The sequence below is a fragment of the Sorex fumeus genome, unplaced genomic scaffold (assembly GCF_029834395.1).
Source record: "Sorex fumeus unplaced genomic scaffold, SorFum_2.1 ptg000264l, whole genome shotgun sequence".
In the NCBI taxonomy this organism is placed as follows: domain Eukaryota; kingdom Metazoa; phylum Chordata; class Mammalia; order Eulipotyphla; family Soricidae; genus Sorex; species Sorex fumeus.
This window is the reverse complement of record NW_026606321.1, coordinates 7,367,415-7,391,537: the sequence shown is the minus strand read 5'-3', so window position 1 is coordinate 7,391,537 and position 24,123 is coordinate 7,367,415. Positions and strand designations below refer to the sequence as shown.

The 24,123-nt window shown below is 48.6% G+C and overlaps 1 protein-coding gene across 1 annotated transcript in view; it reads left to right on the top strand.

Moving 5' to 3' along the window:
* The window catches only part of ADCY2 (adenylate cyclase 2), a 318,432-nt gene that overhangs the window by 231,645 nt on the left and 62,664 nt on the right, over positions 1–24,123 (top strand). Inside the window, exons 9-14 of the mRNA XM_056109037.1 lie at positions 1,059–1,191; positions 3,850–4,026; positions 10,444–10,487; positions 13,453–13,533; positions 18,600–18,669; positions 21,269–21,366. Of these exons, the coding sequence (XP_055965012.1) occupies positions 1,059–1,191; positions 3,850–4,026; positions 10,444–10,487; positions 13,453–13,533; positions 18,600–18,669; positions 21,269–21,366 (603 nt within the window). The remainder of the gene's footprint in view (positions 1–1,058; positions 1,192–3,849; positions 4,027–10,443; positions 10,488–13,452; positions 13,534–18,599; positions 18,670–21,268; positions 21,367–24,123) is intronic.

The window sequence follows — 24,123 nt, the reverse complement described above, 5'->3', positions numbered from 1 at the left end:
GTTTTCTAATGCAGTGTAAACGTGGTCTTTATGACTGGCACTCGGACCCCAGTGCTGTTAAAATGAGCAAACCAGTGCCACCTGGCTAGATGAGTCTATTTCAAACAAGAGAAGTTTAAGGCAGGTGCTGGATTGTGAAGGCAGCAGAGCAAAGTGAGAAAGGAAATGCACGTTTCCGGTCCTCTAGCCCATGCTTGCCCTTGAACACGTGTCTTGCTGGCTGGCCTCTGTGTTTCTATGCTTGTTTATCTCCACTCTGGAGGAGCCCATGTTCTCTCTTGAGTAAATGCTTCTCCCTCTTTATCTCCTCATGTCTTTCTAAAAAAGTTTTAATAAAAAATTACTTTGAGACACAAGGAGGGAAGGAGGGAAGGAAGCAGGAAAGGAAGGAAGGAATAAAAGAGGGGAGTAAGGGAGAGAGGCAGGGAGAAAGGGAGAAAAAGAGAGAAAGAAAGGAAGAGAAAGAAGAAAGAAAAGAAAGAAATAAAAGAAAGGAAGGAAGGGAGAGAAGGAGGGAGGGAGGGAGGGAGGGAGGGAGGGAGGGAGGGAGGGAGGGGAGGAAAGGAGGTAGGGAGGAAAGGAGGTAGGGAGGAAGGGAGAAAAAGAGAGAAAGAAGGGAAGAAAGAAGGGAAGAAAGAGAAGAAAGAAGATAGAAGAAAGAAAGAAGGTATAAAGGAAGGAAGGAAGGAAGGAAGGAAGGAAGGAAGGAAGGAAGGAAGGAAGGAAGGAAGAAAAAAAGGAAGGAAGGACTAATACAGACAGGCACGGTTTCCAAAATTTCTCATGGTATTTCCCTTTTCAAATACTAAATCCTCATACACATACTCAGCCCAGTCAAGTTTGCTTTTGTTCATTCTCGCAACCCCTGCCCTCTCCAGCACAGCCCCAGAGCCCCGCTTAGCAGCACACACACCCTGATATACTCAGTCCTTTGTACCATGGATGTGTTTCCTTCAGCTGGAAGGGAAAGTGTTAGATCTGCAATCACAAAGAACTAGCAGCTCTCCCTTCACACTCACCCTTCTGTGTCGTGCGTGTGTCTTTATACTGAATTTCAGGCGTGTCCACATCTCATCTGTCACCCTGGAGCACTTGAATGGGGCTTATAAAGTGGAGGAAGGAGATGGTGACATCCGGGACCCATATTTAAAGCAGCACCTAGTGAAGACCTACTTCGTCATCAACCCCAAGGTGAGAGGTGTCAAAAGCCCAGTCAGCCACTGGCAGAAGGGAAAGGGTGCAAGACTCGTGACCCTGTCAGTGGTCAGAAATCAGTGCCATGCCTTGGCCCATCCCTGCCTCCACAGTGACTTTAAACCCATCACAGTGAAATACAGACTGTGTCTTGTGACAAGAAGAGCAACAAAACTAACTCCTAGACTCATAAAAATGAGGGGGATTGCAGTGGGCAGGGGAAGAATAGCTCTGGGGATGCTTTAGGGGTGGTACAGCACTGGACTTCAGTGATGGGGTGGTGGATCATAGAGAGAGGGGTTCAGTGTACCCCTAGGTTCCATCATATTGTAAATTAATGATGACTCCATCGTAAAAGACAAAGAAAAGCTTTTTTTAAAAAGCCAAATACTTAGAAGTGAGTAGGAGTTGTGGGTGAGGATTGTGGTGTATGAAAAATATGGTGGATGAGGAATACCGTGGATGAGGAATGGTGAATAAAGAATGTGGTCTGTGAGGAAGGTGTTGGATGAGGAAGGTAACAGATGAGGAATGTGGTAGATGAAGAACATGGTAGATGATAAATGTGGTATATGAGGAATATGGTAGATGGGGAATGTGGTCTGTGGAACGAGGAACATGGTGGATGAGGAGTATAGTCTGTGAGGAAGGTAGTGGATGAGAAACATGGTCTATGAGGAATGTGGTTGATGAAGCACGTGGTAGATAAGGAACATAGTGGATGAGGAATGTCTGTGAGTAATGTGGTCTGTGAGGAACATGGTCTGTGAAGAATGTGGTCTGTGAGGAATGTGATCTGTGAGGAACATGGTAGATGAGGAGTATGGTCTATGAAGAATATGGTCGATGAGGTACGTGGTGAATGAGGCACGTTGTGAATGAGGAATGTCTGAGGAACGTGGTCTGTGAGGAACGTGGTCCGTGCCCAACATGGTCTGTGCGGAATGTGGTCTGTGCGGGATGTGGTCTGTGAGGAACATGGTCTGTGAGAAACGTGGTCTGTAAGGAATGTGGTCTGTGAGGAATGTGGTCTGTGAGAAATATGATCTGTGTGGAATGTGGTCTGCGAGGAATGTTGTCTGTGAGGAACATGGTCTGTGCGGAACATGGTCTGTGAGGAATGTGGTCTGTGAGGAATGTAGTCTGTGAGGAACCTGGTCTGTGAGGAATGTTGTCTATGAGGAACATGGTCTGTGAGGAACGTGGTCTGTGAGAAATGTGGTTTGTGAGGAACGTGGACCATGTGAAACCTGGTCTGTGAGGAATGTGGTCTGTGAGAAACATGATCTGTGCAGAAGATGGTCTGTGAGGAATGTTGTCTATGAGGAACATGGTCTGTGAGGAACGTGGTCTGTGAGAAGTGTGGTTCGTGAGAAATGTGGTCCATGCGGAACGTGGTCTGTGAGGAACGTGGTCTGTGAGGAATGTACTCTGTGAGGAACATGGTCTATGAGGAGTGTGGTCTGTGAGGAACGTGGTCTGTGAGGAATGTGGTCCATGCAGAATGTGATCTATGAGGAATGTGGTCTGTGCAGAGATCCCCAGCAGTATATCTGTCCCCCATTCTGCTTCTGTGTATCTCTCAGGAGACTGAGTCTGGCTACTGAGAAAGTCAGTAAAGACAGAACATGTAGGGCTCAAGAGCTAGTGCTTGGGTCACGGAACTTGCCTTGCATGCAGCCAGCCAGTTCTGTTCCTGGTACCATACATGGTTACCCCCACCCCCACCCCACCCCGTACGCCACCAGCCACCCTGAGCATGGTCACACCCGGCCCCAAAACCAAAGAAAGGGAAAATATTTTTGTTCAGCCCTTCTGGTGGTGGAAATCTAATGAGATCAAGTGGGACGAGATGGAAAATTTCAAAAGTCAGTCGTGAGGAGTAAGAGGTACTGACTCAGTCTGTGAGGGCCTGCCTGCAGGTGACCCCTCACCAGCACAGATGCCTCAAGCATGGCAGGGCCAGAGCGCTCCTCTCGGAGAAACTCCCAGGGCACACCCAGACGAGTGTGTGTTCTTCATGCATTAGGGGGTCCCCCGCCACACAGCTATGAAATACCACAAAGAGCGGTAGAAGACATCCAGGCCTCAAAACTAGCATTTGCGGTGGGCCACGACCGCCCCCGGTGACCCCCGTTTCAGTTCCACTTCAGAGACAGGCTGGAGATATGCATGTGACCAGCAGGATGGAGGGGGTGGGGGGGCGGGGACAATGGGGATTTGTTAGGGGGCGGGGGCGGTCCTACAGACAGACACTGTCTGGGGCAGGTAAGAGCCAGGCATGTTGTGGTTACTTAGTTACCACCCCCAATCCCAGTGACTTGTCTGTTTCTTCAAGGGGAGCTTGAAACAGATCAGCTTCTTCAGTTCTAAGAATTTTCTTCCTACAGATTTCCTACAGATTCCTACGAATTTTCTTCCTACAAATGTTATGAGTTTTTTTTAGCTTTGCTTTGGGAGTGGAATCACCAGACTCACCCGGCCCATCAAGCTCAGCAGCAGGAACTGATGCAGGGACAGAGGCCAGGGGGAGGTGTCAGGAGCCCGTGCAGGAACTGATGGAGGAAGCAAAAGGCCAAGGGGGAAGTCGGGAGCCCGTGCAGGAAGGGTCAGGTTAGCCGTTAGCAGGTGGAATGATTTGTTTCTCTCCCCCAGGGAGAACGTCGGAGCCCCCAACACCTCTTCAGGCCCCGGCACACCCTGGATGGGGCCAAAATGAGGGCTTCGGTGCGCATGACCCGGTACCTGGAGTCCTGGGGGGCGGCCAAGCCTTTTGCACACCTGCACCACAGAGATAGCATGACCACGGAGAACGGCAAGATCAGCACCACGGTGAGCAACCCCCACCCAGCCCCCAACTCCTTAGGACAAACCTGCTGCTCCACCTAGAGTGATTATGCATTTTGTAACCCAAGACGATGATTTATGGCTGAGAGTAGTAAGTGAATACAGCGGATCTCACCTAGGGAGTATAAAGCCTGAGATCATAACGAAAGAACAAAGCCATGATGTCCCGAGTGCCTGGCAGTGACAAAGACAGTCTATTATTTATTGGGCATCTTTTCCACCCTCCTGCTTCCAGTGGATAAGAACGTCCCAGAGCTCGTCTCCAGAGAGACAGGTTGGATCAGATGGTGGCCAATGGGAGAGAGACGAGAGCTGCCCTTGAGAGGAGAGAAAAGCTAATGCCACTGGCACTCAGAATTGTCCCAACAGGATTGTTGGTGATTTTAAAGCAATCTCAGAGAGCGAATTCATACAGAATGGCCTTAACTATTTTAGGGGGTACAGCTGCCATTTAAACAGACCACGGAGTGTTATCCCATGTTGTCAAATATAAGGGGCCTCTTCATTCCCCCTCACTCCCAGCATGTCACAGTGAAACCCCAAGTTCAAGGGGGAAGAGGTCCATCATTTTTTGTCTTGACTTAGATTGTTTTTCTCAGATGCTTTTTTTTTTCAACAACTTTTTTTTCAAAAGTCAACAGAAAATCCTGATTATCAGGTAGTCATTAAAGAAGACTGGCCTTGAGGAGGAGTTCGCACTTAGTTGGGAAGTGAGGACACAAGCAAAGCCCAGAGAAATAAGATCTGTTTAAGTGCAGGCAAGTGAGGAAGATGTAGTGGAGAGAGTCTCTGGCACTGAATGGTCGCTGGATCACAGAGGGAGCCTCAGAAAGGAAACAAGGGAATGGGGAACAGAGAGAGGGAAAGAAAATCTAGCTGCCCCAAGAAGGGGTAAAACGTAAAGGTAAAGGCCCTCCCGTTGATCATCGATTTGCTCGAGCGGGCCCAGTAACGTCTCCATTGGAGACTTTGTTGTTACTGTGTCTGGCATATCTAATACGTCATGAAGAGCTTGCCAGGCTCTGCCGTGCGGGCGAGATACTCTCGGTAGCTTGCCGGGCTCTCCGAGAGGGACGGAGGAATCGAACTCGGGTTGGCCATGTTGGCCGCGTGCAAGTTCAAATGCCCTGCCGCTGTGCTATCGCTCCAGGCCCATTTCATATCTTTCAGGGGAAAATGGGAGACAGGGCTGGCTGTGGCATCCCCAGCACTAGGGAAGGAGAGAAGGAGGGATGGCATCCACAGGAAGGAATGTGCAGTTGATTGAGTGTACTAGGAAGACGGTAGAGAATCTTAAGCAAATGCTATGACTCATGCTTCGGGATCATTGAGCCAGAGTACACTGAGAAGAATATTTCCTTGTAAAAGAACTAGTGAAAACAGGGCTGGAGTAATAGTACTCCACAGACTACTTGTCTTTCATGTGGCTGGCCCAATTTGATCCCCAGCATTCCCTCTGGTCCCCAGGCACTGCCAGGAGTAAGAATTCGTATAGACAATGAGAAGCAAATTGAGGCTGTCATGATACAGTGAGTGATACCACACCATATTTGATGGGTTTCAGACAGTAGGCAACAAAATCATATATATATATATATAGATTATATACAAATATATCATATGTATATATTATATATGTATATATTATATATGTATATATTATATATAAATATATATATAAATATATATGCCTCTCGGAGAGCCCAGCTAGCTACCAAGAGTATCCCACCCATATGGGCAGAACCTGGCAAGCTCCCCGTGGCGTATTCGATATGCCAAAACCAGTAACAATAACAGGTCTCATTCCCCTGATCCTGAAAGAACCTCCAATCATTGGGAAAGACAAGTAAGGAGAGGCTGCAAAAATCTCAGGCTGGGAAGAATAGGGACGTTATTGGCGCCTGCTTGAGTAAATCGACGAACAACGAGATGATAGTGATACATGATATAATGATTTGATTGTAGAGTGTGGCTCACTTGGTGGATAGGTACAGAAATGGGAGTCAACGATGAATCCATACTCTGGGGAGACTCCTGAGCACAAAGGATGATGATGGTGCCATTTACTGACTTGGCAGAGTCCGGGCTGAAGTCAGGTGATTAAGGGCAGAAGATTCAAGAATCCGTTGTAGTCTTGTCGATGTCTGGGCACAGCTAAGAAGCAGCCGTGTGGAAGGGCACGCATAGAACTTTGGGGGAGAGGCCCAAACTGGATGGGCATGAGAGAGGCACAGGGTTCTCTGTACTTGAAAATGAGGAACTGGATGCTGGAAAGATCCATAGTGGAAGCCGAGGCTGCTAAGACTTGTCAGCATTTAGACCCAGAGGGGAAAAGTTCCCCCAAGAAGCTCGTCCCTGGTTGTCAGGGAACATCAAAGCTTTCGCTAATCTCATTTTTAAAAAATTAGAGGGCAGGAGCAATAGGGCAGTGGGTTGGGTGCTTGCTTTGCACACGGTTCACCTGGGTTTGATCTTCAGCATCCCATATGGTCCTCCAAGAAGGAGGTCACCCTGTTCGGTGTGACCCAAACACTAAAAGTGGGGGGGGGGGCAGGGTTATATTTTTGTCTCAGAGCCATTGTTAGAGCTAATGGCCGATGAGCCTGTCTCTCATCTCTTGAAATTTGCTCTACACCAGCACTGGTGGTTCATTAGCGCCTTCACTGACTGGTTTGGTGGTTAGTTGCTTTTCTTTTTTTTTTAATTTTTATTAAACTCAATGAGGTACAGTTGTAGATTTACAAATTTTTGTGCTTGTGTTTCAATGATCGAGTACCCATCCCTCCACCAGTGCTCATTCTTCACAACCACTGATCCCTGTATCCCTCCTACCCCCCATCCCCCCATCCCATCTCTGTGGCAGGGCATCCTCTTTTGTTCTCTCTCTCTCCTTTTGGGTGTTGTGGTTTGCAAAAGAGGCATTGAGTGGCAATTATGTTTGGTCTATAGTCTACTTTCAGCATGCATCTCTCATCCTGGGAGGGTCCTCCCAACACCCTTTATTTGGTGCTCCCTTCTCTATCTGAGCTGCCTTTTCCCCTAGCATGTGTGGCTGGCCTCCAAGCCATGGAGTAAACCTCCTGGTACTTATCTCGGCTATTCTTGGGTGTTAGTCTCCTACTTGTTACTTTATGTTCCCCCTAGATGAATGCAATATTTCTATGTCTGTCCCTCTCTTTCTAACTCATTTCGCTTAGCAGGATACTTTCCATGTAGTACCACTTGTATGTAAATTTCATGACTTCACCTTTTCTAACAGCTACATAGTACTCCATTGTGTAGATGTACCAAAGTTTCTTTAATCAGTCATCTATTCTCGGGCACTCAGGTTTTTTCCAGATTCTGGCTATTGTGAACAGTGCTGCAATGAACAAACAAGTGCAGATGTCACTTTGACTATACTTTTTTGCCTCTCTGGGATATGTTCCCAGGAGTGGTATTGCTGGGTCAAATGGGAGCTCAATTTCTAATTTTTTGAGAATTGTCCATGCTGTTTTCCAAAAGGTTTTCAAGATCACACTACAATGTGATTTTCTGTGCTTTGCTCTCCCTGTGAAAAGGCTTTTTCTTTCCCAGGTGTTTTCCTTATTGCATGTTTTACTTACTGGGTTTTCCTTACTATGCGTTTTCCTTACTGTGTGTTTTCCTTACTGAGTTTTCCTTCCTGAGTGTTGGACTCAGTTATTTCTTGTCAGTTTTCACTGTCCCAAGACTGACCCATGCTGTCTCCTCCTCATGGCAGCCTGGGGCCTCAGCACGAGCTCTGCCTAACCTCAGTCTGTTGTGTGAGGGAGTGTACAGCTGAGATTGCTGAGCGCTGTGAGCTCAGAAAGCTGCGTGTGAGCCTAGGGACCCCGTGAACACCCCTTTCCTTACCAGCTGCTCTCAGCATCCAACACAGCCTCGAGTCCCTGGATCCTGTGGGAAAGCTGGGGCCACCGTTGAGCGCCCAGCGCCCACACACCAGGACTGCCCGCACCCTGCGGCCCGGGCGGGATAATCTGGTCATCCTGATTGTGGGCGAGATCAGGCTTGAACAGTGATTGGCAAAAATGACTTCTTTGGTATGACACTTTATATGGTCCCAGATGGCTTTGGATGCAGTAGAGGGAGAGCTGGTGGATGCTGTGTTATATTTACTTTATGTAATAAGCCTTCGAATTCGGGACTGGAGCAATAGCACAGCAGGTAGGGCGTTTGCCTTACAAGCAGCTGACCCGGGTTTGATTCCCAGCATCCCATATGGTGCCCGAGCACCACCAGGAGTAATTCCTGTGTGCAGAGCCACTGAGCATTGCCCGGTGTGACCCAAAAAGAAAAAAAAATACTTCAAATTCAATTATTTTTCAAAATGCCCTTCTATGCCCTAAATATACATCACTATGTAACCTTGGGGATAAAGCAGCCAAGAAAAGTTCCTTTTGGAGCCACTCTGTTCTAACTTTTGCTTTTATTTCCACAAGAACATAAGCGTGGACTCGTGGGTTTGAGGTCTAGATTGGAGCTCCTGGTAGTGGGGCCCTCACTGCCTACCCCTCACCCTCCGCTCAGGAACTGTGATGCCCATTCACTGATCTCTTCTTCTTGATCAATAAGTCACGGTTTCACATACTTAACTGAAGGCAGCATTGCCTTATTTTATTTTTATATACTGTTACACTTCATATAGGTATATATTTGCATTATTTTTATTTTCTTGATATAACATTGGGTTTTTAATTATTGGATTGAATAACCATGAGTTATAAAATTCCAACATATTTGTGTTGAGTTTCAGGAGTACAGATGCTCCACACCAACCCCTTCACACGGTGTTCATTCATGTCCACCAGCACCCCCAGTTTCCCTCTTCCCCCATCTCATGGCAGCTCTCTCCAGTTTCCCTCCCTAACTTATCACCTAACATTGGTTTATCACATTTGTAGGGTTCAGGGTAGGACTTAGAAATCAACATCTGCGTCCCCTACCTTAGACTCACCGCCAGATTTGCTTCCTCTCCTCTCCGACAGTCAGTGGCTTTGCTCCTGCTTCTCTGTCCCCTGTCCCGTGACCTCCCGGGTCGCAGAGTGTGTGTTCTGACTGGCTCATTCCCGGTCCTGTTTCCTCCGTTCCCACCTAGGGGTGACAGCCCCCGGTGCTGGTCCCTTTGCATCTGCCCTGCTGCCCTACTGTGCCCTTGGCAGTGTCCCCTCCTGCTCAGCAGCTGAGTCATCACCATGAGCTTGTAGACCTTCTTTCCAGCAGTGTCTGATGCTGGTCAGGTGGTACCTCCAGCAGGTGTCAGTCACAGGAAATGAGACACACAAACATACAAGGGCTGTCCAGGCTTTAGGTTGCCCGGCAGACACCAGTGATCTCACAGGTCGCTCATTTATTCACTACACTATCGCTCCCTGACCCCCTGGGCTCCAAACAAGCAAGCCATTGATGGAGAGACAGGGGAAAACAAGGGAGCACATCAGGGGACAGCTGGGGAGCACAACAGGGGACAGCTGGGGAGCATATCGGGGGACAGCTGGGAGCACATCAAGGGACAGCGAGGGAGCACCTCAGGGGAAAGCTAGGAAGCACATCGACATTCAGTGGGTACACGAGGATGAGTCTGGGGGTCTCACAGAGCCCGTCAGCACCCTTAAAGTATAACATAAAAATGTGACAATTTCCTGTTTTGATTTTGCCCATGTTTCCCCTCCATCTAAAGTATCCTAAAAGGTCCTATTTGATGCTTTCCTGCAGATATATGTTATTATTCTGTTCTTTTCTTCTCTATTTTTCTTACCTGGGTGCACGTTTGTAAACCCTTTGCATTCTAAGACCAGCACTAGTCATACCTTGGGACATACCCCATGATTGGGTGGGTTTTGTTAAGGGGAGGAATTCCCACTCAGTGAGACTGTTTCTCAGTGACAAGGACTGACTTTAGAATTTCTGGTTCGATCTATGGGTTGAGGCATGTTTAAATATTTGTCGGATGCTAAACTCCACTGTCCTGGGCCTGTCAGCGCTCCGCTCTTCCGTGGCCCTGCCAACTGTCCCGTACAGACCATGGTGTAAAATCTGCAAATCTGCAAATTTCAGCATCTCCAGAAGTATGTGATAGTCCTAACTCTCCCCTCCCCCAGACCCCGCCAGCGTGCTATATATGAACGGAGATTCTCCACATGTATCCCGTTATAATGGACCCCTTTCTCCCCAAGGAGGCAGTTGTTACTTAAAGTATACTTTCCATGATAAAGTAAAGTAAAGTAAAGGCCCTCCCGTTGATCATCGATTTGCTCGAGCGGGCCCAGTAACGTCTCCATTGGAGACTTTCCATGATAAGAGAAGAAATATGCTAAAATAGGTCTCATTGCAACATTAGAGTGTGTTTGGCAATTAATAGGCTTTCTTTTTCTTTCCTAGGATGTTCCAATGGGTCAGCATAATTTTCAGAATCGCACCTTAAGGTATGGTACACGGCCTGCGTTTTCCTTTCTGAAAGCCTACTGCTGTTGTTTTTAATTTCTGGAAGTAATTATCATCAATTATAGCCACTTTGAAGGCTGGTTCTAAAGGAGCCGCTACTGTGGAGAGCTCTGCTAAATTGCTTTCGGCTCCTAAAAAGAGAATCATTGAATGTCTCGTTCTTTGAGTTGAGGGAGGGTTGCGGAAAACAGCACCTGGGAAATGCTTCGGAACTTAAAATTATTCTCTTGAAATAGCTTCTTCGTACTAGCAGCGACTACAAATGGAATTTTCTATAAAATGAGCCTGTGGCTTGAAATTGGTATTTTTCTGTGTAGAGTTCTGGAGAGCGCAGCCTTTCTCGGGGGCAGGGGAGGCTGTGCATGGGCTCAGGTGCCCAGAACTGTCCCAAGTGCAGGGCCCACTAGCACGAGTGTCCACCTTGTCCCAACTCTGCTCCCCCACACTGGTTGCAGAGGCTTCTGTTAGTTGGGGTTAAAGTCCCTATTTCTCATCAGGATCGCAAGCTCTGAAACGGAAGCTGCCTTCCTGCCCACGGGTGCAGGTGCTCTGCCAGGCCACCACGGTGTCCAGAGAGCGGTTTTGTACACTCCCTGCCACCCCCAGCCAGCAGCATGCAGAATCTCACAGTCTCTTTGTGGGACTTGGCAGGGATGAGTTCAAATTCGTATTTTGTGCAAGATTCGAGCATTTTGACACAGGGAGGAAAGTCCTAGATTAGGATCCTTTGTGACAGCCCTGAGTTCTAAGGCTGTTTGCCTTTGAAGTGCTCCTTGGTACAGAGGCAAGGCATTTTGCAGAGAGCATCCTTCTCAGCTTCCTCTGGGCCCAGCACCCAGCCTGGGCGGGGCTATTCTCTGGACCTGTGATACTCTAGCGTGTCTGCAGGTGCGCAGAACTTCGAGGATGCCCCATCCTGCACCCACACCTCCACCAACCCTCTGCAGTTCTGCTTCAAGAGTCTTTTTACTGAACTGACAGTGGCGAGCCCTGGCAGGGGGGACAGTCGTGTGGACAGCGTGTTCTGGGAGCAGCTGTGGCCATCGTCTGTGCTAGGCATGTGGAAGCAGGTGTCCTTCCACTCCCTTCCCTGCAGCAGTCCTCACATGGGTGGCCGGGGCCAGGGAAGAGGACAGCCCTGTGCAGTGACTGGCCCTCAGCTTAGGCCTCCTGCGGGGAGAACCCCACTTTCAACCCCACTTTCACTTACCTGCAGTATGACTTCTGCCATCCACCTGGAACCTAGTGCCATGGCACTGAGTGTCACCTGAGACAGCACCCGCCTCTCAGTGCCCCATGTATAAAGCAAAGAAGGAGCAGGGTTGGGACAGGCCAGAGGTGTGGGGCCCAAGAGAAACACCACTGAGAGTTGGAAAGAGGGGCGGGAGGCACAGTAGCGGAGCTGGTGACCGCAGGGCCCAGAGGCGGAGAATGGAAATGGAAGGATGATCGCATGGTGCGCAGAGCCTGGGTGGGCAAATGAAGTGTTCCCTGCTGGTGGCTGGCGGGCCCGAGGCTCCCTACCACTTCCGGAACAGTGTACAGCAGGACAAGCAACACGGGAGCAAGGGGTGCCTAGTCATGTGCTTTTAGCAACTTTTTGAGCGACAAGGTGCTAGTAACAGAACTGCTCCTAAAACAGTGTCGCCCCGGCGAGGCCACAGTGGGACCAGGCATCGTACGGAACCAGCGTCTTTCCTGTGAGCACAGCTTGCAGAGGCCAGAGGCTGGTAGGACTGTGAAAGCAAGGACACCAGGACGAAGGCAGGAACTCAGGTGCAGGTGTGGAGCTATGGAAGTTCAGCAAGTTTCTAAAGTGGAGACAGCGTCTCCCAGAGCCAAAGGTGTCTGATCTGAAGCCTCTTCTATTTGCCTGAAGGAAGAGTCACTCGTTTGCTTCCCAGGTTGGCTTGGACTTGTTCATGCTGGTGCTGGGCTCACTAGCTGTGGGCGAATGGCTTCAAGTCATCCTGGTTTGGGATGGAGTCTGCACTGTTCTGTTTGGAGAAAACAGGCAGAGGCAAGACCCAGAGGCTGGGACTTCGAAGGCACAGCTCTCTCTGCCACCCTGTGAGATTCAGTTATGGGTCAGTGCGATGCTGTGCATTTTGTGCTTCTGTGAACCCAGGCTTCAGATCTCAGCAGAGCTGTTTGCGTGCCAGATGACATGCTCAATGATAGCTTAACCAACCAGCAGGCAGAGGCCAGGGCCTCTCTCTGCCTTGTACCAGGTCACTTGTTCACCCACGGGTGTGCAGGCAAGCCTCGGCTGTTTACGAGTTTCCTGTGCTATGCAGTAGCTGGCGAAGGTGCATAGAACAGATATCATTTGGGTTTTCTGCCCGACATCACCCTCATGCAAATGGTCAACTTCACCTTGGGAACTCATTATGATTTGGGTGAGATTTGTTGGCAAAGAGTCTTTGCTTCTAAGAGCTGATATGCAAATATCAGTGGGGCTTTCTGTGAATAGCACTCTCAGAAACACGGGAAAACCCTTTCAAGACATGCACTTAGCTTTGATGTGCCTAAAACAAGACTGCAGTTCTGCAGATTCTTGAAAACTGGCCAAGGCAAACAGCAGTGAAGAATGGCTGCTTTGTCGAACAAAGCAGATTTGGACAGGGGCACTGCAGAGCCAGGGCAGTCTCCCGTGAGGACATCAGAGGCGAGGCAGATTGGAGGGAAGTGCCTTTGTCCAGGCACCAATTACATCTCTTCCAAGGCCACTGCTTCGAGGAGAGTCTCCTTGTCTCAGAGTGAACAGATGCAGTTATTCTACAGCGCCATAAATTCAGTTCACTCATTTGCAGCAATTGAAGACAAAACCCCTTTTTGTCTTTTTTCTTTTTCACTCAAAATAATTAAACATGGGTTTTAGCATCTAGAAAAGTGGGCTTAATGTTTGGCAATATTTTTAGCCTCACCATCTCCTTTCTCATACAGAACCAAGTCACAGAAGAAGAGATTTGAAGAGGAATTGAATGAAAGGATGATTCAGGCAATTGATGGGATTAATGCACAAAAGTGAGTACTTCATAAATTATCATCCATCTCTTATTTCAAATCCTATTATTTGAAGGTGTCATATTTTCCCAAAGAATTTCACCACAAATTTCTGTAACACTCATTATGATAAAGCTAAGTTTTTTGAAAGACAATTCATTTATTTCTCCTAGCCTTTGTTAGTAGTTTGATCTTTATAAAACAATAGCTTCTGCCTAATAAACACTTTCTGAATGAGTTACGAAGAACAACCACCTATGAGAGAAAAAGGTGTAATATTTTTAGAAGTCATGGCCAAAATATGAAAAAGTGTTCTTCATCACTTATCAAAGAAATGTAAATCCAAACAATAAGAGATTTCACCTCACACCAGTGATACCAGGTAAAGGTAAAGGCCCTCCCATTGTTCATCGATTTGCTCGAGCGGGCCCAGTAACGTCTCCATTGGAGACTTTGTTGTTACTGTGTTTGGCACATCAAATACATCCCGGGTGGCTTGCCAGGCTCTGCCGTGTGGGCGAGATACTCTCGGTAGCTTGCCGGGCTCTCCGAGAGGGGCGGAGGAATCGAACTTGGGTCGGCCATGTTGGCTGCGTGCAAGGCAAACGCCCTACCGCTGTGCTATCGCGACAGTGATACCAGAGAAATGGAAATAAGCAAACACTGGCACTGATGTGGGGAAACGGAACCCTCATCTGAAAAAAAGGGGGGACCAGAGCAGTACAGCAGGGAGGGCACACTGTCAGGTGCCAGGGTTTGATCCCTGGCACCCCATGTGGTCCCCTGAGTACCATCAGAAGTGATCCATGAGCACAGAGCCAGGAGTAGGTCCTGCTGACCTCCAAGAGTGTCCCCAAACAAAACAAAAACAGTCTATTGGAATTCCCTGGAGGGAAATCTCATCTGTCAGGCTAAGTGGCTGTCCGTTCTGATTGCTTTTACTTCCCCTGGAAACTGAGAACATGAAGGCTGTGTTCCAAACTGGAAGAGGGTGTTTGAGTATCAGTGGGGGTCTGCGTTGGGGTGAGGCTGCAATGAGAAGCTTGTTCTTGTGGAGGAGGACAAGGACAAAATATTATTCCAAGTCTGTTAGCCTCTCACATTGGTCAGTTCCATGAGTGTTTAGTGTTTGAATGGCTGTGTTATTTTCATCAGCCCAGGAATGCAGAGGGGAAGCAGGGCGAGGAGGTAAAGCCCATTTGTGTCTCGGGGCAGCTGGCAGTGCTTAGCGAATGGGGCCGAGGGCACACGACGTTACAGGGCATGTCAGGCCACCTGAACGTCATGAAAACATCAGGAGGTCCAAACCATATGGCTTCACAGAGAGCTTCCCCTTTCCGGAAACTTGACTGTCATATTTACTGTGAAAGTTGACTGCAGGAAAAGTAGGCAGATTTTCACCTAGAAGTCTTTGCCTCATAAAACCCGGCAATCTTCAAGGTTATTCCTTGAAACCATTTACTTTAGATGTATACAGGGTGGGTGGAGCGATAGCACAGCACAGCGGTAGATAGGGCGTTTCCCTTGCGCACAGCCGGCCCAGCCGGGTTCGATTCCTCCACCCCTCTCGGAGAGCCCGGCAAGCTACCAAGAGTATCACGCCCACATGGTAAGACCTGGCAAGCTACCCGTGACGTATTCAATATGCCAAACACAGTAACAACAAGTCTCACGATGGAGACGTTACTGGGCCCTCTCGAGCAAATGGATGAACAAGGGGAGGACAGTGACAGTGACAGTATACAGGGTGCATGAAAGAGTTCTATAATCGAGTGTGTGTGTGTGTGTGTGTGTGTGTGAGAGAGAGAGAGAGAGAGAGAGAGAGAGAGAGAGTGGGTGTTTGTGTATGTGAGTGTATATGTGTGAGAGTGTGTATATGATTGTGAGTGTGTATGTATGTGTGTGAGAGTGTGACTGTGTGTGTATGAGAGTATGTGTGTGTGAGTGTATGTGTGTGAGTGTGTATGTGTGTGTGTACATGCACACACACAGTTGTCCTTTTCTCAGTGTAGTTTCTGGATTGCTCCAGGCTTTCCAGTCACACACGTTGTGTTGACACACTGAATGAATGGCTGCCTCCGCCCCCACGAACACAAAAGTGTCTCAAACACACCAGGCCTTGCACCTGTCCCAAAGTGCTTAGAGCACAGACACCTGAGCAAACAGAGCCAGCCTGCTCCTCTCTGTGGGGCCCTCAGCAGGGGACAGCTGGCAGCTCACCTCTGGGGGGAGAACTGGATTCCTAGGATGTGGATGGAGGGTGTTTGCACCAGAGGAAGTACCACAGTGCTCTCCCGAGTGTAGCGGGGCCTGTTCCTTAACAACACTCAGCAATTAAACAACAATAGGACGAATAATAGCCATCAGCCCGCAGTGCCAGGTGGACCCACCTGGACCTTGGAGCCTTGGAGCTGCTTGGGCGACCACCCCTCAAACCCCCTGAGGCCGCATGCTCAGAGAGCAGTGGTCAGCGTCGGCGCTCCGGGACTTGACACGGCTGCTTCCAACTGACTGTGTGGCCCTGTAGAGTGTTCAAATGCCAGCTCAGCACACATGCTGTGTTAACACCTCTTCACTCTGGAGAGGTGTCCGGTGCTGCTGGACATTCCTGAGCTGTCCTTAACTCAGCATGTCTCAGAGAGGGGACAGGAAGAGGAGGCGGCGTGCCTCGCACCTCCAAGGGAATGTCCTCGGTGCCCTGGCCAAGCCTTCTCAGCCGCCACGCTGTCTGGTGCCTCCCACAGCTGCTCTTGGCCTCAGAGACCTGCTGAGCTCTGGGTGTCCCCCACAAGGCCAGCAGGGCCTCCAGACTGGGGACAGGCAGGCTGCCCCCCACTCCCTGATCAGAGATGCAGCTGAGGGCCTGGCATTGGCGCTGCTTCAGCACTGAGACTCGGAGTCACCTGCCACGCCTGGCACAGTGCCACCTCCCGAGGGCAAAGACAGACATGGCCCCTGGAGCTCACACTGGGGGACACTGGGTAGGGGGCAGCTCCCATGCAAGCACAGCCCAGGGGCTAGGGCTTCTTGGGGTTCAGCCAGCACTGCAAGGGCGCCTGGGTGCAGAGGGCGTCTAATGACTGTGGGGGCTCGGGAACCCCGGTGGGGCAGGCTGAGTCAGAGTCCCCAGTGAGTCCCACAGAAACAAGAGAGGAGCCTGAGCCCCACACACCCCCAGGTCTGAAGCCAAGGGAGGCTTTCAGGGGGTCTTGACCAAAAAGGGAGGCAAGGGGTGGGGAGCACATCCTGGAGGTCTGCCTGGCCCTCTGCTCTCAGGAAGGGGCATCCCTGGGAGAGCTTAGTCGGAGGGACCCAGGGCTTAGTTGGAGGGACCCTGTCAGAGGACAGGGCCTCAGTCGGGGTGTGCCTCTCCATTTCATCTCTTCCTTCTCTAGTGTTCCAGCTCCCACACAATAAGTGTTAACGTTATTCGGCCACAAAAGATTTTCCAATTCCAAATATATAGTCATCTCATTTGCAAACCCAAGTTCCTGCCAAGTCAGTCAGGGAACCAATTATGAATATTAATCATGTATCTATAATATCTACGTGCAAATGTAACTTGGATTCCTGATGTGTTCAATAAACAAGTAGCTAGTTTTAGAAAATCAATAGAGTGTAAACTTTTCCCAACTGTGACCCAGACATATTGAAAACACACACACACAGACACAGACACACACCACACACACACACACACACACGGATACACACACAAACACGAACACAGGGACACACATGAACACACACTCACTTTCCCCCTTTTGTCCCTTTGCTGCTGAAGGCCACACACAGCACCCTCTGTGGTCACCAGGGGTCACTCCCAGCCCGTGGCGGTGCTTGCACACACTGGTCTGTCCACTGGGCATCACACCAGACATGGAAGCAGCTTCCCCTGACAGCAGGCCTGTGGGGACGGTGCCGAGCGCATCACCCCAGGACCAAGCTGGCCTCACTCTGCTGGGCAGGTGTTTCTTGCTGCGGAACATCCCAGGCCCCGCCCATACGTTCTGTTGGTATTTATTTCCAAAGAGTGTTCGTGGTAGCTTTTCACTTTTTCTTACCTTCTTATCCTCATATGTAAGAGTGTGTGTTTCTAAACATATCTTCACAGAGTATTTTTTAATTGTTGAGTGTGTTGACTCCACCAGGCTTTGCTTACCTCACCGTGTGCCTGGTCTCACTCTTAGCCTGCAATTACAGCCAGAATTCCAACAAAACATTTGTCTTGAAACTCTTCCTCTGTTTTAATTGCTTTCCTAAGTCAGACTTCCCAATGTGTAATATTGCATACAGTCATGTCATTTCTATTGATTTTAACATCTGAAGACTACATGTATTTGTACCCGTGTGTCTGCATGAATGCCAATTTTCTGAATCAAAAGCATTTGGTGTTCATATTTTCACTCTTTTTAAAGGCATGTTTGTCTTCAAACATGATTTTTGCTCCATAGAAATGAGAAAGAATGGCAGGGATGTGATTTTCAGTCTAAAAATCCCTCTGCTCCCCCTGAGGTTCCTGTAAATGGTTTATATGTGCAGTGTCGCTTGCTATAAACAAACAAAAAATAATGTTTCTCTGTGAAAGAGATCCTTGAGCCACCATGCACTCTGTGGAAAGTGAAAGCATGTATTTGTGATGCACTTAAAATCCCTTCGCTCACTTATCACTTGGATTATAAAATTTGGATACTTTGAGTTTCAGATTGACATGACAGTTGGTGTATAACAGACCCGAGAAGAGAAGTGGGTGGGTTGGAGTTTGATATTTGAAGACCCTATTAGCAGGATCTAGAATCCAGATGCAGTGACTAGGCTTTATGTCCATTTCTAAAATGTTAAATACTGAATTATTTACTGCACTGTGGCACTGTCCTCCCATTGTTCATTGATTTGCTCGAGTGGGCCCACTAACGTCTCCATTGTGAGACTTGTTGTACTGTGTTTGGCATATTGAATACATCACGGGTAGCTTGCCAGGCTTTGCCGTTACAAGAAGCAAAAATCAAATGAAAGGCAATAGCTAAAGTGGTGGTTTCAGCTGCTTGGTGGACCCAGTTTATGATGCTTCTGCCTTTCTATTCTAGGCAGTGGCTCAAGTCTGAAGATATCCAGAGAATCTCGCTGCTTTTCTACAATAAAATGCTCGAGAAAGAAGTAAGCTCTTTTTTCTTCCATTTTGTTTCCTGACATGTTCGAGTTGTTTTTTTTTTTAATCCCTTCATGAAATCACATCGTGTTACTGACGTGTGACACTTGGGCTCCATCTAACTGGGCCAAAACTCTTTCCAGAATGTCCTGTTCCATGCAGCAAGAGTTTAATCCTTCTTCCGGCGAGCAGGTCTCAGTCCTGGTTGCCATCTGGACCCTGAGGCAGAAGCTGAGGGAGCAAAGCCAGGGGCTTGAGAGAGAGAGAGAGAGAGAGAGAGAGAGAGAGAGAGAGAGAGAGAGAGAGAGAATTAGAGAATTGACTCCCTGGCTCTCTCAGCCCCAGCTTGTTTTAGAAAAGGGTTTAAAAGATAACAGAATCTTTTCTTGATGCATTTACAATGTTCTTACACAAACCAGCTTTTTGACCAAATAAAAGAAAGGGTGAGATTCACAATTAGACACATTTGGCTGAACCAGAAGCACTGAGCTTTATTTAGTTTAGTTTTGCTGCATCCAAGTACTTTAGCATCTATGATTATAAAGTCAGGCTATTGCAGGCGCAAATAAGTAAGAAGACGTGGTGCTGGGTGTGGGGGCAGAGTGGATCTTTTCAAACGGGTGGACAGTGGTCACAGGAAGCTCCATTTTCTGCCCAGCCAGCCATTTGCCTCTTGCTCGTATTGAAGCTAGAGAGGGAGAGGAAGGTCATTCTCACCTTCCGGCCTACGGCGAGGAGGATCTTTGTTGGGACTCCCGAGATCACTCACAGCAAGGGTATGAAAGTTCTCTTGAGAAGTTTGTTCATTTTTTAATGACTGAGACATGCAAGTAGCAAAATCCCTTCCAAGATTCACCAAGGTGGACAGAAACTTGCTTTTGTGTTAGTGATCATGATGGAGGAATGTCACCTTCTAAATGAATGAATGCATTGACAAATGTTTTTGCCAAACGGCTGTTTAGCATAATTTGTTATAATTGACTGCTTTACCCTTGAATAACTTGAACATATTATAATGGTTACTTCTTGTTGAAATATTCCATTATCATCTTCTTCACTGAAGTCCATATCCTCTATGAATACCCCCCAAAGAAATTCCAACTCATATCTCTCCACAAAGCACAGGAGAAGATAAAAGATAAGCGTGTAATTGAATGCATAAAATAAAATCACATTTGGTAATTATGCTAATGTCACTGCTTCATCAGTATGTAAATTATCCTGGCTATTAGCTCACAAAATTCACCAGAAACTATTCTAGTAAACAGAAGGTAATCATCATTTTTAAATGCAGCCTCGCTGACACTTCCCAGATGTCCAGATCTGCAGAGGCCAATTTGGAGCATATTTGAGAGGTCCTTGGGGTTCTAGTTCACTTTGGGGCTCCTGACGCCCCCGCCTTTCTCGAGACAGCAGGAAGAACAGAAAGCAACAAGATGGAGAGAGAGAGAGAGACAGAGACAGAGACAGAGACAGACAGAGACAGAGACAGACAGAGAGAATTGGATCACCCAGAGACCCATAGTTCTAGAACCCAGAGTCTCTAGCCCAAGAAACATGTACTGCACAGGAAACAGAATGTGTAGCTAGAGATCATGCAACTGACCAGAAGTCTAAGGAGGCTTCGATTGTGATGCCCGCAGTCATTGTTTCCTTTGATGACAGATCTCTCTTTGGAAAGGCTGGGTAATTAGGCCTCGGCTTCCGGAGCCGAGGATAAGGGTATGGGGGATAAGGTCCCAGTTTCACACAATGCTTTGTCTCCCCAAGAATCTGAATCTATCATTCTGGCCAAAAGTTAATTAATATAGAAGCGTTTCTGCCTGGAAGAATTGTCGTAGTTTTAAATAAATGGGGTTACATGAAGCTATTTGAGTACTTGCATGCCACTGGAAGGATTCTATGGCAACGAGTAGGTTGTCAAAGGTACAGCCTTTGCTGGTGTTCCCCTACCCAGCTCTAGAAGGGCAGGGGAGGTATACTGGTCAGCTCAGCACCTGCAGTGGTAGGAAAAGCCGGGTGAGCCCTGCCAGTGACCAGTGACCCTGGGTAGGCGGAGAGAACCAGCCAGTTTCCAACAAGCTAAGCAAGGAGCTCAGAACTTGCTAGAACATTACCCATTTATCTTTTGGACTTATACGTTACTCACCCACTCTATGTCGATCAATTGAGAGAAGTGCATACCAGTTGTGTGAATAAAAGGAGGACATTGCCCTTTCTTGGAACTCTTCCAAAGTACAGTAAGTATCCCATAAAAAGTTCCAAGCTCTCCTTCCCATAATCACAGGCATCTGGCCCTGGGAACGTGGGCCCCTGCATGGCCCCGAGGGCCATGGGCTCCTGCCATCATGCCTGGGCAGTGCTCAGTGTGTGCCCTGCTGTGGGGGCTCACAGCAGCCCCTGAGCCTGGGTCTCTGGCCAGTTAGGTGCCCTTGGCAGTTGTCTCACGGAACCCTGGAGGAGCCAGCTTGGGGACTCAGTGGCCAGTCTTCGTCCTGAAACGTTCCTGCCGTGCCTTCCAGTATGGGCTGCGACATGCAGGGGATGCTGGGCTGCAGTTGAGTAGGATCCTGTTCTCACAGCTCTCACTGCTCCTTCTTCCCCCAGTATCGAGCCACAGCACTGCCGGCCTTCAAGTACTACGTGACGTGCGCATGCCTCATCTTCTTCTGCATCTTCATCGTGCAGGTCCTGGTGTTACCCAAGTAAGTACCTGCGCTCCTCCTAGGGGCACCCCGCGTGTGCCCGATGACATCGGAGGAGGGACAGATTGCCCAATACAGGGGCTGGGCGGCGTGTCCAAGGCTGGCAATGCACAGGGTTGGGCGTGGGGGAGGGGGTTGTGGTGGTCAGTGCCCCCTGCCCTGTGCTTTCTTGGAGCCCATGGAGACATCTGTGTTTTTTTTGCTATGTCAGCTTTTATTCATTTTATTGAGATGCCAGTTTACAACCCTCAGTACATGCTTTTCATCCAGACAGGTGCACAGACTCTGTCACTCACCTACCACCATGGTCTCGCTGCGCTCTTTTCCTCTCTCTCTCTCTCTCTCTCTCTCTCTCTCTCTCTCTCTCTCTCTCTGTTGCTTTCAATGCCCCCACAGCATGCATCAGCCCAACTTTCCTTCAGGATATTGTTTATTTACTATTTTAGAGTCTAAACAAAAAAAAAAAAAGAAAAATGGCTGTGATTATCTAAGTCGTTGGGGACAGCGATGACAGATGAATGTTCTCTCCTTATCATTCTCTATTTTGTCAAGGATGACAGATGTTCCAACCTGGCCAGGTTTAGTTATATGATGGCACTGCATGTGAGCGGGACACGCAGACCCCTGAGCCGCTCAGCGGGCCAGAGTGGGTTGCACTGTGTCTCCTGGTGTGGAGAGAGGTGGCTAGTCTGTCCCACCCTCTCCAAGGGTGGCCAAGGCAAAGGCACTTACAGAAGTGCTGCAGGCACCTGGTGGGCACAGTAACTGGTACCCCTGAAGCATCAGTGTAACGTCAGCACTGTTGGAACCATGGTCCCTCAACTCCAATCAGATAAAATCTTGATTTTTTTTCTTCTGGCCACACCCAGCGATGCTCAGGGATTACTCCTGGTTCTCAGGAGACCATATGGGATGCCTGGGAGCAAACCAGGTGGGGATGCATGCAAGACGAGCACCTGTCTACTGTCCCATCTCTCCAGCCCCTAAAGTAAAATCTTTATGTCATGTAAATAAAAGGGAGCCTTCCAATTTTCTGATAATTTGGGTTCCTGGAAACTGGGATAAAATTGAGCATAATCAGGAACTATTTTCTCCTTTAGGATTCGGGGGGGGGGGTGGAAAATTTTTTTTGAGGTCACTTGGTTAGCTTGATGATGTCATTTGAAAAATGTCTCCCTGCAACTGGGAAGCTCGTGCAGAGGTCATGGCGCTTCTCTTGCTCTGGGGCAGATCCAGGTCCCATCCCGGGTCCCACAGAGCCTCCCCTGAGCACTACTGCCACGTAGTAGCTAAAGACAAACAGAACCCTTTGCTCTTCTTTTCCTTTGCTCGATCTTATTGCCAGAACAGCAACCCAAGGCTGGGATTTCCACATTTAGCTCAGGAGTGCTCCACCTTGGGTCGCTCTTTGTCAGGGGTCTCACTTCATTTTAGTTCATGCACATTTGGTTGGGGTTCACCAAGGCTCCTGCTTTCCTTTTCAATGCCAGCGAGCCTGAATGACAGGGCTGCCTAGATAGCACCTGGTATCTAGGGGGGCCTTAGGGGTCAAGCTTGCAGCCTCAAGTACAGTTTGAGTCTCTGCAAGCCGGATATCCTGCAGTGAGTTATCTCTGAACACCCTCCACTCTGCATTTTGGGGGTTCAGTTTCACATCTCTTCAAAATACCACACCACAGCCTCAATATTTCTCCATCACAGTTCACTGGACACCCCCTGCCTCCTCTGAGAGGCATCGTGACTGGATCTAGATGTGTGTTCTGGGCTGGAAAGACTGTGTAGCAGGAGGAAGGTTCTTGCCTTGCATGTAGCTGACTCTGACTCAACACCCGGAACCCCACAAGGTCCCCTGATCCCTGAGCACAGAACCGGGAGTAACCCCTGAGCACTGCCAGGTGTGACCTCCAAGAACTGAAATACATTTTCATTTGATCTTGTCTATTGCTTTGTCCTTGAGCATTTTTGCATTCCCTAACTTGTGGCAGTTCATTTGGAAATGTTGTGCCCAAGATTAGTTTCCTTATTAATCAAATATGGACAGGTTGGGGAGGAGGAGGAGGTTGCATGCCGACAGGTACAACCCAAAAGCTTGGTGCCACTTTTTTGCAGGGTGCCCACTGTTCCTCATACATCAGGCTTGAAATAAATACAAGGGCAAGCCAACCTTCCTCTAGACAGGCTGTCCCCAGGGAAACTCCCCCTGGTGGGTTAATTCATTTCCATTCCCCAAAATGTGAAGGATCAGAAGTCCTCCTCAGTGCCAGAACTGGACCACCTGGCATGAGATCCAGCTGCCCCCACGTGCACAGGGCCAGTTGGCCAGACCCTGGAGAGGCAGGATGATGAGACAGCACCTCCGACCCCACTAGGGAAGGGACACTCGTTGCTATTCTCAATGCAACACACTCATTTCTCTCCATCTTCCTGTGGGAAGAGGATTTTTACATTGTCTGCATCACGGTTCAAACACAGTTTGTCACCCAGAGTTGAGAGAAGGGAAAGTGATGGAAGGATTTTAAAAGATTACACCAGAGATGACAGCGTCATCTTAGACCAAAGGAAGCGGTTGATGGCTTCCTGGGCTGTGACTCTGCCTCCACTCCTCTTGCTTCTCTCCTGGGTCGTGCCGTTTACGATGAGCCCCCGAAGTACATCTCTCACACAGCAACAGTTAGTGTTTTGTTTTTCTCTGGTGCCACAAGCTGGAGTTTGAGCGCGAAGGTTGTGAAATCTGTGTGGTTGCGTTTCCCTGTGTGG